The sequence below is a fragment of the Paralichthys olivaceus genome, chromosome 23 (assembly GCF_024713975.1).
Source record: "Paralichthys olivaceus isolate ysfri-2021 chromosome 23, ASM2471397v2, whole genome shotgun sequence".
NCBI classification, from domain to species: domain Eukaryota; kingdom Metazoa; phylum Chordata; class Actinopteri; order Pleuronectiformes; family Paralichthyidae; genus Paralichthys; species Paralichthys olivaceus.
The window spans coordinates 66,921-82,783 of record NC_091115.1 but is presented as its reverse complement, the minus strand read 5'-3'; the positions used below and the strand labels follow the sequence as shown (position 1 = coordinate 82,783).

The window sequence follows — 15,863 nt, the reverse complement described above, 5'->3', positions numbered from 1 at the left end:
CTCCTCACTTCTCCTCTCCTCCCCCCCCCTCTCTTCCTCTCATCCTCACTCCTCCTTTAGCTCTTCTCCTCCACTTCTCCTCTTCCTCATCCCTTCTTTACTTCACTCATCCTCCACTCTACTCCTTCACTGCATCTTTACTTCTCCTCCAGTCTTCCTCCATTTCACTCCTTCACTCCTCAGGAGGAGGAAGGAGATGAAGAAAACTCTGCACGGTCTGAACTGAGATTTAAACCAACAACTTCCCTGCTGTTAAACACTGAGCTCAAAGGTATTTTACACACACACACACACACTAAGCCTTAAATATATATTTAAACTTAACTTTGTTATATTCATCTGATGCATCTTTGTTTGATTGATTGTTTGTTTGATTGATTGATTGTTTGTTTGATTGATTGGTTGATTGATTGGTTGATTGTTTGTTTGTTTGTTTGTTTGATTGATTGATTGTTTGTTTGTTTGATTGTTTGTTTGTTTGATTGATTGATTGATTGATTGATTGTTTGTTTGATTGATTGGTTGTTTGTTTGTTTGATTGATTGTTTGTTTGATTGATTGATTGATTTACTGACTGATTGATTGTTTGTTTGATTGATTGATTGTTTGTTTGATTGATTGATTGATTGATTGATTGGTTGACTGATTGATTGTTTGTTTGATTGGTTGATTGATTGATTGATTGATTGATTGATTGATTGATTTTCTGACAGATTTTCTGACTGATTGATTGTTTGTTTGATTGATTGATTGGTTGATTGATTGATTGTTTGTTTGTTTGTTTGATTGATTGATTGATTGATTGATTGATTGGTTGATTGATTTACTGACTGATTGTTTGTTTGATTGATTGATTGGTTGATTGAATGATTGAATGATTGATTGATTTACTGACTGATTGATTGTTTGTTTGTTTGTTTGATTGATTGGTTGATTGGTTGATTGGTTGATTGGTTGATTGATTGATTGTATGTTTGATTGATTGATTGATTGATTGATTGATTGGTTGATTGATTGATTGATTGTATGTTTGATTGATTGATTGATTGATTGGTTGGTTGATTGATTGATTGTATGTTTGATTGATTGATTGATTGATTGGTTGATTGATTGATTGATTTACTGACTGATTGTTTGTTTGATTGATTGATTGGTTGATTGAATGATTGATTGATTTACTGACTGATTGATTGTTTGTTTGATTGATTGATTGATTGGTTGATTGGTTGATTGGTTGATTGTATGTTTGATTGATTGATTGATTGATTGATTGACTGACTGATTGATTGTTTGTTTAATTGGTTGATTGGTTGATTGATTGATTGATTGATTGCATGTTTGATTGATTGATTGATTGATTGATTTACTGACTGACTGATTGTTTGTTTGATTGTTTATCAGAGACCCGCGACGTCTGATCGTGTTTGAAGAAAACTGATCATATTGATCGATGACGTGTCCTCACAGCTGGGGCTGTATCATAACCACGCTGTGATTGGATGAAGCATGGGTATGATACGACCTCAGTTTTGAGGATGTTCACTCAGAGTTTTTCACAATAAAAGTCTCCCACACATCCACTTCTTTCTGTATTTTAATTTAATTTAATCTGTATTTTACTCGGAAGTGGTCAGGAAGTCATCTTCAGTCACATTTCCGAGAATCATTTATCAGTGATACTTAATCACTGATTAATTATCAATAATTAATGATCAGTAGGTTTGTTAACATGGTAATGGTTATTTACTAACCCTTCCTACCAAAGAAACCTTATTAACAGTAAATAAAGCTCAGACAGTCACATGTGAGGACCCCTCCCCCAGGACACAAGTACAATAGATGCTGATGGAACTGAACACATCAACACAATAACAAGATTTACTACATTAGAAGAAACTGTTTGTAATTTAATGGAAAGTAAATTAATTGAGGAGTAGAATATGTGAGTAGACATAATCCATTGCTGCAGTTTTACCATTCACACACTTCATCTTTGTGCAGATGTACTTTCTCCATCACACATCACTCACACACTGTCACAGATGTTAGAAGCAGTTTGGCTCAGTATCTTGCCCGAAGACACTTTGACATAAGGAATGGGGGCAGACGGGAATCCACCCGTTGATGTTCTGGTTAGAGGACGACCTGCGCCACCTCCTGAGCCACAGCCGCTAGGGTTATGGTCAGGGTTAGTTCACACCCTGCCAGCAGCAGAATGTTCTTTGATATCAATCATACATTTGGAATAAAGCTCAAGGAAAATCAAAGATATTTTTTGTATGAAAATGATTGTATATCTAATAAATGTATAAAACTGTGTCATCACTCTGAATGTTTTTTGTATTCAGTTTAACATGCTGTGTGTAAACCTTTGGTATATTTTATGTTTATCTTTGAAAACCCAAATAAACACAATGGGGGGGTGGGGTATCATGTGCTGCACCAAAGTTCATTCATAAAACTGTCATTTAAATCAGAAACAGCACATAGTTACCATGAAGAACAAGTTTTATCCAAGTGAAACTATTGTTTAAAAACACACTTACGTTTGTTTTTTTCGGAATGATTTTACAGACGCAGTTCAAATCAAGAGAGTCAAACCAACTTTAACGTTTTTAAAAATAGTTCTGTTCCGTCTATTGACACTTTATTTTTAAATCGAGCTCTGTTTATTTGTCCGTAAGCTAGACAAACTAAAATATGAGTTTTTGTATTTGTCCATTTATACGAAGTTTAATGAGCAGCGACGTAAAATTAATTTTATTTTTAACGGACTTTTGAATGAAGTCCTCCAGTTGAACTAATGTTCCCATCTGTGTTTCCAGTCGGGAGCCAATCGCGGTTGCATGCGGGAAGCCAGTGCGAGATGGCGGTCGATTCTCAGGCCGTGTAGGACTCGTTCAGATCCGCCGTGTAGCTTTAATTTCTGCCTTATCTCATCCCGCCTCTGAGCCGAGATATGGAGGGGGGCAAACCGAACCTGACCCTGGTCTACCAGGCGGTCCAAGCCCTGTACCACGACCCGGACCCGGCCGGGAAGGAGCGAGCCTCGGTGTGGCTCGGAGAGCTCCAAAGATCGGTAAGAAAATGGGAGAGCCCGGGGGACCGGAGGGTGAAGGACGGAGGGTTGAGAGGGTCTGAGGGGGATCTGATGTGCTGTGTCCGGACTCGGGTGTGAATGTGGACCCGCTTTGCAAACACCCGGAGAAGTGAAGTGCGCAGTCTCAGAGGAGCCGCAGCTTCCCGTTAGCATCACAGCTAAGCTAAGCTAGTTAAATGAATGGATGAAAACGCGAACCTTTAGCTTCGTGTTAGCATGATTAGCTGTGTGCTGTCACACACACACACACACACGCTGTGGTGTTGAAGAATAAAATGTCGCAGTTTATACGAATGTTCCGTGTTTCAGGTTCTATCAGGCCCGGTGAGCTAGCTCCTTTAGCATGTTAGCCTGACTGATGCCACTGCTGCGGTGAAGTTTACTCTCTGACGTCATGTAACTACTTATATGAAGTCAATGACCAGTGTTTATCTCTGGTTAGAGTTAACCCGAACAGATGTTCAGCTAACTACAGTCAAAAGAACACCACTTTGATCTGCAGTGAATTTACAGGTTTAAACTATTAACAGGTTTAATATTTTGACTCAGACCTTTTTATTCATTTATTACAATAGTCAATAAATATAGAGTTAAACATGTCAATCATTTTTATTTATTCATCTGATAGAATAATCAATCAGTCAATAAATATAATGTTGTTAATGTGACATGGAGCTCTGACGTCACTCTCTGTTTTAATGAGTAAAGCTAAAGTGAGATTTAGTTTCAAGGGCGGAGCTCAAACCAAAATCCAACTAGAACCAACCATCACTGACTGTATATAAAGACCATCACTGACTGTATATAAAGACCATCACTGACTGTATATAAAGACCATCACTGACTGTATATAAAGACTATCACTGACTGTATATAAAGACGATCACTGACTGTATATAAAGATGATCACTGACTGTATATAAAGACTATCACTGACTATATATAAAGACCATCACTGTCGTATATAAAGATGAACACTGACTGTACATAAAGACCATCACTGACTGTATATAAAGACCATCACTGACTGTACATAAAGACCATCACTGACTGTACATAAAGACCATCAGTGATTGTATATAAAGCCTATCACTGACTGTATATAAAGATGAACACTGACTGTATATAAAGATGATCACTGACTGTATATAAAGACCATCACTGACTGTATATAAAGATGATCACTGTCGTATTTAAAGATGAACACTGACTGTATATAAAGATGATCACTGACTGTATATAAAGACCATCACTGACTGTATATAAAGATGATCACTGTCGTATTTAAAGATGAACACTGACTACATAAAGACCATCACTGACTGTACATAAAGACCATCACTGACTGTAAATAAAGACCATCACTGACTGTATATAAAGACCATCACTGACTGTACATAAAGACCATCACTGACTGTACATAAAGACCATCACTGACTGTAAATAAAGACCATCACTGACTGTATATAAAGACCATCACTGACTGTACATAAAGACCATCACTGACTGTATATAAAGATGATCACTGACTGTATATAAAGACCATCACTGACTGTACATAAAGACCATCACTGACTGTATATAAAGATGAACACTGACTGTATATAAAGACCATCACTGACTGTACATAAAGACCATCACTGACTGTATATAAAGATGAACACTGACTGTATATAAAGACCATCACTGACTGTATATAAAGACCATCACTGACTGTATATAAAGATGATCACTGACTGTACATAAAGACCATCACTGACTGTATATAAAGACCATCACTGACTGTATATAAAGATGATCACTGACTGTACATAAAGACCATCACTGACTGTATATAAAGACGATATTATAGTAACTCAATTAATATTCATGTTCCTGGATCAGTGGCGTTGCTTCCTCTGACGTTTAAAGAGAAGCAGCCCTGTATGATAATCTGTCTGCAGCACAAACACAAACTGACAATCACATTTATTTACTTATTAATCGATGGTGTCAGATCATGAATCCGGATCGTAACCCTAACTCTGACAGGGGTAATGACATCACTTCCTGTCTGTCCCTCAGATGTACGCGTGGGAGATCTCAGACCAGCTGCTGCAGCTCAAACAGGACGTGGAGTCGTGTTATTTTGCTGCTCAGACGATGAAGATGAAGATCCAGACATCCTTCTACGAGCTTCCTCCTGAGACCCACAATGCACTGCGAGACTCGCTGCTGACCCACATCCAGAACCTCAAAGATCTGTCGCCCATCATTGTCACACAGGTAACACTGTTCACATCTGTTCTTTGTGATCAGAGAACCTGAACCAGTCGGTCGTCTGACACCTGAAGAAAAACATGTCATAGTTTCATTACATTACGTTAAATTAGCGTTACACATGTGTTGTGTTAATGTTTCCTTGTTAGTTCTGTCTTGATGATGCAATAAACCACATCTGTTTCAAGGATCAGTTCATTTGTTTGATGCTGATCAATAACTCTGATCAGTTCACGTTTTCTGTTTGATCTTCTTAAACATTGATTCATAGAAGTTGATTGATCTGTTTTCTGTGTCAGCTGGCTTTAGCGATCGCAGATCTCGCTCTTCAGATGGCGTCTTGGAAAGGATGCGTTCACACGCTCATAGAAAAGTAAGAATTCACATCATTTCAACTTTTTACAAACAGGAAGTGAGGATTGTAGACAGGGAATACCAAGACAACTGCGTCTACAGATTATTATATTTATATATTTATATATTTTCATTGAAGAACGAGTGATTACAGTGACAAGATGGAGAAGAGATGGAGAAGAGAAGAGTCTGGTGAAGACTCTTCAGCAGACTTGTCTTTGTCCTTGGTGCAGAGTGAAGGACAGTTTGATTTATTCTCTGATGATCTGACTCACCTGTCCTTGTCTCTGCCTCCTCTCAGGTACAATAATGACATCAGCTCGATGCCCTTCCTGGTAGAGATCCTCACTGTGCTTCCAGAAGAAGTTCACAGTCGATCTCTACGAATCGGAGCCAATCGTAGGACAGAGATCATCGAGGATCTGGCTTATTACTCCAGCACTGTGGTCACTCTGCTGGTCTGTGTCACTCTACCTCTGACGCCCTCGACTGGTTAAAATGTTTCTCTCTTGTCCTCATGTCAAACGCTTTCCTGTTGGTCAGTGTGGAGGTTATGGATGGTTTTAACACACATTAAAACAAATAACATTTACCCACATTATTTTACAAACACAAATACCAACAAGCTCTGGTGTGAAGTAATGAAACTAAACAAAACATTTAAATTTTTCACTTTTCTGTGACTTAGATTTGTATTTTTTTTTCAACTCCTGAAAAATATTCTGGTTTTCATCAGCAGTTTATTGATGTGATTATTCTTCATGATGGTACCTTTTCTTTTTCAGTCATAACTGATCATCTGTCTTTGATAATCATGTTTAAGTTTTGCATGATTTACTATTTATTAGGGTTGCACAATTGCGATATCAACGTGCATACGCATCGCAAAAGAGGCAAAAACTGCGATAAATGATGGTCCATGCACGACGCATTCACGCTCTGTATGTCAATATATTGGGCCGATCAGATGGAGCCCTGCTGCCATAGATGATAAATGACATTCAGATCATTGTCAGGGTTTTCTGTCAGTGAATCATTGTTGGAACAACAGAATACGAAGAGAATAGAGAGAAAACAGAATTTGAAAACAGAGACATCAAATCTCACTCCGCCTCCGCCAACTAAAAGTTTCCACTAGTTCCACAAATGGAAACTTGGGACAAAGTGAACTAGTGATCACTTTGTCCCAAGTCAGATTCATCAATATGAGTGGCTGATTATATAAAATAATTGTGTAGCTTTTGATCCCAGAACCTGAGGGGGAAAAAAAGAGAGAGACAAAGACCTGGGGTTAGGTAACGATCAATACTTTTATTAATGAATTCAATCTTAATTCAGAGCAACTCATTCATCAGCCCCTCTCTCTGTCTCTCTCTCTTTTCCACACACAGTGATCGGACACATGTATAAACTCAGTCTGGGTTAAAACAACACTTTATAAACGTAGTAAATGTATGTGGAGCTGGAGGAGAAGATGTCTCCATTTGGTGTGATGCAGCACAAAGTGGAGCAGTAAATTAGAGACAGAGCCACTAAAAACTGTAAAAAAAAAAAACATGTATGCAAAGACCTCAAATTTACTCTGTGAGTGGACTTAGTGGAACTGCACAAGGACTTCCTCTTGTTTGCCCCTACATGGTGTCACTGTGCACCTGCTTCTGGCTGTTGAGCTGTCTGTGATCTCTGCGTCTGTAGACAGGGACTGTTTATGTTTATTTATCGCAAGTCATAGCCTTTCCTAATATCGTGCAGCCCTGCCATTGATTAATATCAATAACCCAAACCAGCATTTGTCACACTCAAAGTACAGAGATGAGATGATGATTCAGATCAGATTGTCACCTGGACTCAGAGGACAGGATATACAACTTCACGCTCTTTATGTTTGATTTCAGACGTCATGTGTGGAGAAGACGGGCGACAATGAGAAGATGCTCATCAAAGTGTTTCGTTGTCTGGGCAGCTGGTTCAACCTGGGAGTCCTCGACAGTAACTTCATGGCTAATAACCAGTTGCTCATGGTTCTCTTCCAAGTCCTGGTGAGATTCACTCATTATTGTTTTATAAAATATTTGATAGATTTTTATTTGTATCATCTGGCAGGTCTACAGGTATGTCACCATAAATCACCATGAGCGTAATATACCAGTGTCACATCAGCTGTTCATGTTCCCTATTGTCAACATAGCAGAGGGATGAAACCTCCACTAACCTCCATGAGGCAGCATCGGACTGTGTCTGCTCGGCTCTCTACGCCATAGAAAATGTGGACACCAACATGGCGTTGGCTCTGCAGCTCTTCCAGGGTGTCCTGACCCTGGAGACGGCCTATCACATGGCAGTAGCCAGAGAAGACCTTGACAAGTGAGGACACAGAGGAAATGGCTTCTGATTGTTATTCATTGCACTGTCGGTGTGTTTTCAGCATGTACGATTTTTTTGTGTATTGTCAGAGTGCTGAACTACTGCAGGATCTTCACCGAACTCTGTGAGACGTTTCTAGAGACGACTGTCAGGAGTCCAGGTCAGGGTATGGGCGACCTGAGGACACTGGAGCTGCTGCTGATCTGTGCAGGACACCCACAGTACGAGGTACAAACAACCAACACCAATAGTACAATGCTGTAAATATATTAATTTTGTTGGTGTTCAGCTACAGCAGCATCTATTGTACTTCTATCCATCTTGGGAGAGGGATCCTCAAATGTGTCTCTCTGAAGTTTCTACGGTTATTATCTTCCGTTTTAGTTGAAATCTTAATCATTAAAGTTCTATTCTTTGTTCTGGTTGTTGTGTTCCAGGTGGTGGAGATTTCCTTTAACTTCTGGTACCGTCTCGGAGAACATCTGTATAAAATTAATGATGCAGCGCTTCACACCATCTTCAGACCGTACATCCAGAGACTTCTGCACTGTTTGGCTCGACACTGTCAGCTAGATCCAGACCATGTACGAGTACTGATCCTGTTTACACTGACATTATGATGAAATCCTGACCTCTTAATATTCACTCTGATCAAAAAACGTTTTGACTGGAGACTGGATTCACTGTTCTAACCGTTGGTGGTTAACTGTGTATCTGGTAAAGTGTGTAATTCCTAAAAACAAATTATATTTTCTCAACAGGAGGGAATCCCGGAGGACACAGATGATTTTGGAGAGTTCAGGATGAGAGTCTCTGACCTCGTTAAAGATGTCATTTTTCTTGTCGGATCCATGGAGTGTTTTTCTCAGGTAACTTTAGTTTAACTGTAGTTAGTGATTCTCGGAAACAGCTGCTGATATTTGAAAACAAGTACAACCCCCCTCACAGCTCCTCCTGAAGCTCCTCCCCCCGCATTCATGCATGTGCATTGTCATGGTAAATCCCTGATCTTGAGAAGTTAGCCGCCACAAATGCTAGCATTAACCATAAAGGGAAATACACCCTCACACACATACAAATGATATGTTCAATGCCTGCGACAGTTAGTGTGTGTCTGCTGTTAAGAAGCAGACACACACTGATGAATGCTACCTTAACATTAACCTTAATGTTACTTTAAAACCTTTAATCCACAAATAATCTCAAACTGAAGGTTTTTTTCTCCTGACATCTGTTTGTGTTAGGGTCAACACTTACATTCTACGTTAAAAAGGTTCCGCCTGTCCTCAGTTATATTCAACATTAAAAGACGTTCTCTTTTTCATGCATAGAGAATTGCGTCATATTTCTTGCTGAATGAATGAATGGGCATGTAGCTATGAAGAAGGAAGTATCGATCATTATGTTGTGATCAGTGTCAGAATCAAATCGATGAGGGAAATCTATTGCGATACCCAGCCCTAGTAAAGAAATGACCAATGTATATGGGAACTATCAAGAAAAGGTATAGTAGGTATATATATTGTTGCGGTGCCAAAAAGGCAGTGAACATTTTTGGGTGTACCTAAATTAGGTCCTTGTCCACCTAAATGAATATGTTGAGTGCACCATTGCAACTATTGTAAAACGTTAGTCTGGAGCCCTGGTTAAAAGAGTTTCTGCTTGTTCTCAGTTATATTCTACATTAAAAGAGGGCAACCCACCCTGGGAGGTGACAGAAGCTGTTCTCTTCATCATGGCTGCGATTGCAAAAAGTGTTGATCCGTGAGTATCTGTTGAAACGATTTCCAATCCTAACAGGGAGAAAATATTTGAGAAACAGAAGCTGAAATGTTGAACATTGTTGGTCCTGATTGATTTAGTCTAAACCACCTTGTCCTGGGACTGTTTAATTTTCAGAGAAAACAACCCTACGCTGTCGGAGGTGCTGCAACAGGTGGTTTTACTTCCTGAAAGCGTCCACATGGCAGTTCGATACACGAGCATTGAGCTGGTTGGAGAGATGAGTGAGGTCGTAGACAGAAACCCGAGATTCCTGGGTAGGAAAATCTGTCTGAAAAATGAAATCTGAACACCTTTGTCAGATTCTCCTCCGACTTGTGTTTCCTTAGACATTTAACCAAACAAATATTCATAGGAAAACGTTGGCATTCATTTTACTGCGTTTTTATTGTGTTGACCTGTGTACTTCCTGTCAGACCCCGTGTTGAGTTACCTGATGAAAGGCCTCAGAGAGAAACCTCTGGCGTCAGCAGCGGCAAAGGCGATCCACAACATCTGTTCAGTGTGCAGAGATCACATGGCTCAACACTTCCAGGGTCTGCTCGACATCGCTCGCTCCCTTGACTCATTCGCCCTCTCCACAGAGGCAGCCGTAGGACTGCTCAAAGGTATGTCAGCACACCTGTGGTGATTCATCAGTCAGGGGACATGTTTAAATTCATTTCAAAACAGAACAAAGGTTCTGGAGTCACACAGGAACCCTCACCTGTGTGTGTGGTTTACCTGCACAGGTACAGCTCTGGTCCTGGCTCGTCTTCCTCTAGAGAAGATTGCAGAGTGTCTCAGTGACCTCTGTGCTGTTCAAGTCATCGCTCTGAAGAAGGTTAGCTTTTACACGTCCTTTCATCTTTTAACGTTTTTATGCTAAATTACATCACTTAAATGTCTGTTTATTTTTTTTTATTTTTAATGTCTACATGTTTGTGAAAAGAAATAAAATCTCATTTCTGTTCTGTTTGTATTTCACGTTTCATGTTTTATATATTTATCTATTTTTCAGCTTTTAGCAGAAGAATCTACAAACGGTAAATCAGCTGATCCGACTGTTTGGCTCGACAGACTGGCTGTTATCTTTAGGTGAGTTCACATGTTCTCAAACTTTATTTAAATTAACAAATACTGACAGTGATTGTTGTTGTTGGGGTTTATTTTTTTTTTATTACATTTTTTCCCCAGACACACAAACCCCATCGTAGAGAACGGACAGACTCACCCCTGTCAGAAAGTCATCCAGGAGGTAAAACACCTCATGAACTTCATCATGTGACTCACCTGTAGATGATGCGTGTGTCGTGTGACTCACCTGTAGATGATGCGTGTCATGTGACTCACCTATAGATCTGGCCGGTGCTGTCGGACACTCTGAACACTCATCAGGCTGATAACAGAATTGTGGAGCGATGCTGTCGCTGTCTCAGGTTTGCTGTCAGATGTGTTGGGAAAGGTTCCGCCTCCCTGCTACAGCCACTCGTCACTCAGGTGAGAAACACCTGCTCTCACACACCTTTGCTGTGTGTTGGTTGGATTTCATGATCTATGGTTTTGAATTGTTTTGATCAGTTGATTTCTCTCTGATTGTTCAAACAAAATCTTTCTCCTGCTTTAAAGTTCCAATGTGTAAGATATAGGTGAAAGGGAACTATTGGAAGAAACTTAATGTAGAATAATCCTCATGATGTTTTCACTAGTTCGTTTCATCTCAATTGTATGAATTGTAGTTTTCTTTACCCTAGAAAAGGCCCTTTATATTTAAATACTTTACATTTAAATACTTTTTTACATCGAGGGGACCCTCTCTACGGAGGCCACCATGTTTTTTACATTAGTCCAGACTGGACAAACTAAAACCTTTTTGAGTTTTTATAACAACTGAAGCTGCCACAGGTTCTTTTTCATGTTTGGAAGGAGGGGGGGGGGGGGGGGGAGGGGTGTTCAGCTGCAACATGAAACTTCAACACTAGATGTCACTAAATTCAACACACTGTACCTTTAATGAATCTACCTGCTAAGCTGTTTTCTATGTTGGTTGTGATCAGATGGTGAGTGTGTACCAGGTGTATCCACACTCCTGCTTCCTGTACCTGGGCAGCATCTTGGTGGATGAGTACGGCATGGAGGAAGGCTGCAGGCAGGGACTGCTCGACATGTTACAGGTAATGATGCACCTGAGCAGCAGGTGAACTCACCAGGATCCAGTTTGATTGTAAAACATTTCGATGATGACATGAGTCTTCCTCCTCCAGGCTCTGTGTATGCCGACCTTCCAGCTGCTGGAGCAGCACAACGGTCTGAGGAATCATCCCGACACCGTGGACGACCTGTTCAGACTAGCCACCAGGTGAGTGCAGGTCACCTTATCACTTCTTGTTTACACACTGAGGGTTGACTATTCTGATGTGTGTGTGTGTACACTCAGGTTTGTTCAGCGGAGTCCTGTCACGTTACTCAGCAGCAGCATCATCATTCACATCATCCAGTGTGCGATTGCTGCCACCTCATTGGACCATCGAGATGCCAACTGCAGCGTCATGAAGTTTGTCCGAGACCTGATTCACACCGGAGTCGCCAACGACGTGAGTCAACAAAGTATAATGTTCATTTAACAAACTTGTGACCAAGAAAGTCATGTTTTTCAGGAAAAGGCTTGAAGTTTAAAATGAAATCACATGACGAATATCAATATATTAAATAATAATATTGATAATTTACTTGTTTTACTTCATAAACAATTTGAAAATGTAAAAACGTGACTCATGTTTCTGCAGCACGAGGAAGACTTTGAGGTTAGGAAGCAGCTGATTGCTCAGGCCATGGAGCAACATGGTCAGCAGCTAGTCACTCAGCTCATGCACTCGTGTTGTTTCTGTCTGCCGCCGTACACGCTTCCTGACGTGGCCGAGGTTCTGTGGGAGGTCATGGCATTTGACAGACCTGTGAGTAAACAACTGAACATGTGCATCAGTCTGACGGCACCTGTGGATCCTGACCTCGCTGACCTCTGTCTTTTCAGACGTTCTGTCGCTGGTTAGAAAACGCTCTGAAAGGTTTACCAAAGGAGACATCAGGAGGCGCCGTGACAGTCACACACAAACAGCTGACTGACTTCCACAAACAGGTCACCAGGTGAGACACCTGCAACACATATGACATCGACACATAGAACGTCAACATGTACCACGTCTACCATGTGACGTCAACATATACAACATCAACATGTATGACACTGGCAACGCCAGAAGACGTCTTTGACGCCCACACTTTTTTGTTTCCTCAACTTCATAAGAAAGGTGTGACAAGGCTTCAGGTCATGGTTCTGTTGGAGCGACTTGGACCTGATAAGGTTTTAACAACCAGCCAAATAAACGCTTCCGATTGGCTGACAAACCAAACGTGTTAAAGTGGGTTGTGTCTTTGTCCGAAATCACTCACTAATTACTATATAGTGACATTTTTTATTCCCTTTATTGTGGACTCATTGTTTCACACAGTGCATCAGGAAAGGAGTTTACAACCAATGGTCACTGAGCAACATATCCCATCATGCATTACAATCACAGCGTTGACAGGAAGTAAAATGGGGGAGAGGAGAGAGCCCTGGAGTTTTTTTTACGCCACAGGACAAATCTGTGAGTTGGGACTGTAACGCTGGGCCACACCGGTGATGCAAGCGCCAATTCTTGTGCGAATAGCCGGCTTGCTTTTCACATGTGCACATTTCTCCGCGCCGCTCAGCCCGCGATTCTGCTACTTTTTAATCACACATATAGCTGATATTTGTCATGGTTAATAACTTCATTCGGTTATGGTCGGGTTAGGGAAAGCATTATGTCAATGAGTGTCCTCACAACTATAGAGTCTTATTCTTAGTCTTATTCTTTCAGGTGAAACCCTGGTGGGTTCTAGCTCACCCAGAGTAAATCAAAATAAAGAGTGAGTAAGTAGGGGATTTTCATATCTTTACAATACAACAGGTACAACAAGGTTTGTAAACAAGTCAGATACTAAATGAACATAAGTAGAAAACCATAAAGAACAATAGAAACTAAAGAAAATTTGTTATTAATTTGTAAAATGTAGATTGTGTGTTGAGCTTCTCTGCATCAGCCACAGTGAACATATAACAAGTGAAGTAGATGCAGTCTGTGGTACTATGAGTACTTTGGTCCTACGGGTCAGGTCGGTTCTGTTGAGCTCCAGCAGCTGTCAAAGGTTTATCCTCTGAAGAGAATCTAGATCTTTCAGAAACTCATCAGAGGAGCTCAAAGGATTGTGTGGGTCCTCCTCAGAGACTGGAACCCTCAACACACCCTAACATATGACTGTGTTAATAGAAATGAGATACTAAATCTGTTGTGTTCATGCTTGTGTTTGTTCAGTGCTGAGGAGTGTAAACACGTGTGTTGGGCCATCAGAGAGTTCACCAGACTGTTCCGATAGCTGCAACCTTCACACCTCACCAGGTAACTGTTCACACCAGGTAACTGTTCACACCAGGTAACTGTTCACACCAGGTAACTGTTCACATCTTGTTGTGTTTTGAACTTTGTTGTTTTGTCTTCAGGTTAAATGTTTTGTTGACCAACGTTCAGAGGTGACGGCAAAAATCTGCGACTGCAGACGAGGATCCAGAGAACGAGGAAGAAGAGGAGGAAGAGAAAGACTGAGAGAACGTTTAGAGGTTACGTGTGAAACAGGATGAATTTCTCTGACAGACTGACAGAGTGAGGACTGACTGAACAGACTGAGTCCTCCCCCTGACCCCTGACCCCTGAACTCACCTGCAGCAGGTGAAAGAGGGCGGGGCCAGGATTGGGAGGAGTTCACTAAGTGAGCTGATGCGGATCACACCTGTTGGATCTTGATGAATCGGAGGACGTGCCTGGTCAACAGTTTTTAAGAGATTTATTTTTGGGACTTTGGTCGTGATGTTTTTTTGTCCGTGCCATTGAAAGAGCCAAAAAAATTCCCATGATGCTCTTGGCTGAGCGGCTGCCTGAGGGGGCGTGATCTGGTGGATTTGGCGTCACCTTTGACCTTTTTAACTTTGGTTGAATTTTAGTTGTTTTTCCACAAAGTGAGAGAGACTGACACCATGACATCATCGGTGATGTAGCCTTGTTGTAAACAATAAACAACTGAAACAACAAACAACGTTTTACTAACATTTGACTCGTTTGTGTAAAGACGTCTGATTCGCCCGAAGCGGGTGGGAAAGTTCCCCTGACAGTTTTCATCACTAAGATAAAAACTCGCCTTTGCTCAGGTAAAATTAGTCTGAGTCTTTGCTGCACCCTGTGGCTAACGAAGACAGTTTTTAAATTTGTGTTTAACTGCTGATCTGCCAAAGGGGGCAGCACTGAATCTATTCAGATCCGAAGCTCACAACTTCTTATAATTTGATGAAGTGATGCCACTGTTCTGTTCCTGATGTTTCCTGTTTACTTTAATTTTGTAATTCTGCCCTCTTGTGGCAGCAGTGGACGATTGAAGCTAGCTTGACTACGATCCTATGTCGCTCATTTCTTTAGTTTCAGATTGATGCGATAATTCATTAATATTGAGTCACAATTTACTGAGAGAATCAGTCAAATTCAAAGATCATCTGACCGGAACACATGTGACCAGAGTTGATTTCAAGGTTAGGGTTAGAGCTACTGATGAACAGGTGAGGTCTCTGCTGCCTTCTGGGTCATGTGATGGCCTCATCACACCTGTCCTTTGGTTTCAGCTGAGAAGAAGACATCCGATGGAGTCTCAACTACTTTTAAAAACTATTTACTAACCCTGAACCAGCAGAAACCACACCACAGACTATTAAAGACTACTATTAACTACCCCTAACCAGAAGACCAGACTTCCTGTTGTGTCACAACTGATTTAATTAAATATCAGTTGATTGATTTTCTGGTGATGTTACTGGATTGAAGTTTCTCCAAAATCTAAAGGTTCATCCGCTGAGGACAATAAATCTCTATGGTAAATGCTGTTTTTCAGTAGTTTATAA

General features: G+C 40.7%; 1 protein-coding gene across 3 annotated transcripts; it reads left to right on the top strand.

The window, feature by feature from the left end:
- The first annotated feature begins 2,826 nt into the window (after positions 1–2,826).
- On the top strand, positions 2,827–15,007 carry tnpo3 (transportin 3). Of its 3 annotated transcripts, none has more exons than XM_020106180.2 (23): positions 2,827–3,079; positions 5,165–5,365; positions 5,659–5,732; positions 6,015–6,171; positions 7,609–7,752; positions 7,902–8,077; positions 8,167–8,305; positions 8,515–8,661; positions 8,839–8,946; positions 9,750–9,841; positions 9,977–10,116; positions 10,276–10,467; positions 10,591–10,682; positions 10,860–10,936; positions 11,036–11,096; positions 11,198–11,338; positions 11,896–12,012; positions 12,103–12,197; positions 12,276–12,432; positions 12,625–12,792; positions 12,870–12,982; positions 14,236–14,319; positions 14,421–15,007. In XM_020106180.2, exons 1-22 carry the CDS (start codon positions 2,960–2,962, stop codon positions 14,294–14,296), a joined length of 2,772 nt encoding a protein of 923 aa, XP_019961739.1. In that variant the 5' UTR covers positions 2,827–2,959; the 3' UTR covers positions 14,297–14,319; positions 14,421–15,007. The 3 variants fall into 3 exon arrangements, with proteins under 3 accessions (XP_019961739.1, XP_019961740.1, XP_069375940.1); XM_020106181.2 differs by having other exon boundaries at positions 14,236–14,336; XM_069519839.1 differs by having other exon boundaries at positions 14,236–14,336; positions 14,371–14,507.
- The last annotated feature ends 856 nt before the right edge of the window (positions 15,008–15,863 follow it).

Excerpts from the sequence above, each read along its gene's own strand:
- tnpo3 (XM_020106180.2), top strand. The coding sequence starts at position 2,960 with ATGGAGGGGGGCAAACCGAACCTGACCCTGGTCTACCAGGCGGTCCAA. Across the intron at positions 8,947-9,749 it reads CCATGGAGTGTTTTTCTCAG|TTATATTCTACATTAAAAGA; the intron begins GTAACTTTAGTT and ends GCTTGTTCTCAG. Across the intron at positions 11,097-11,197 it reads GTCAGAAAGTCATCCAGGAG|ATCTGGCCGGTGCTGTCGGA; the intron begins GTAAAACACCTC and ends ACTCACCTATAG.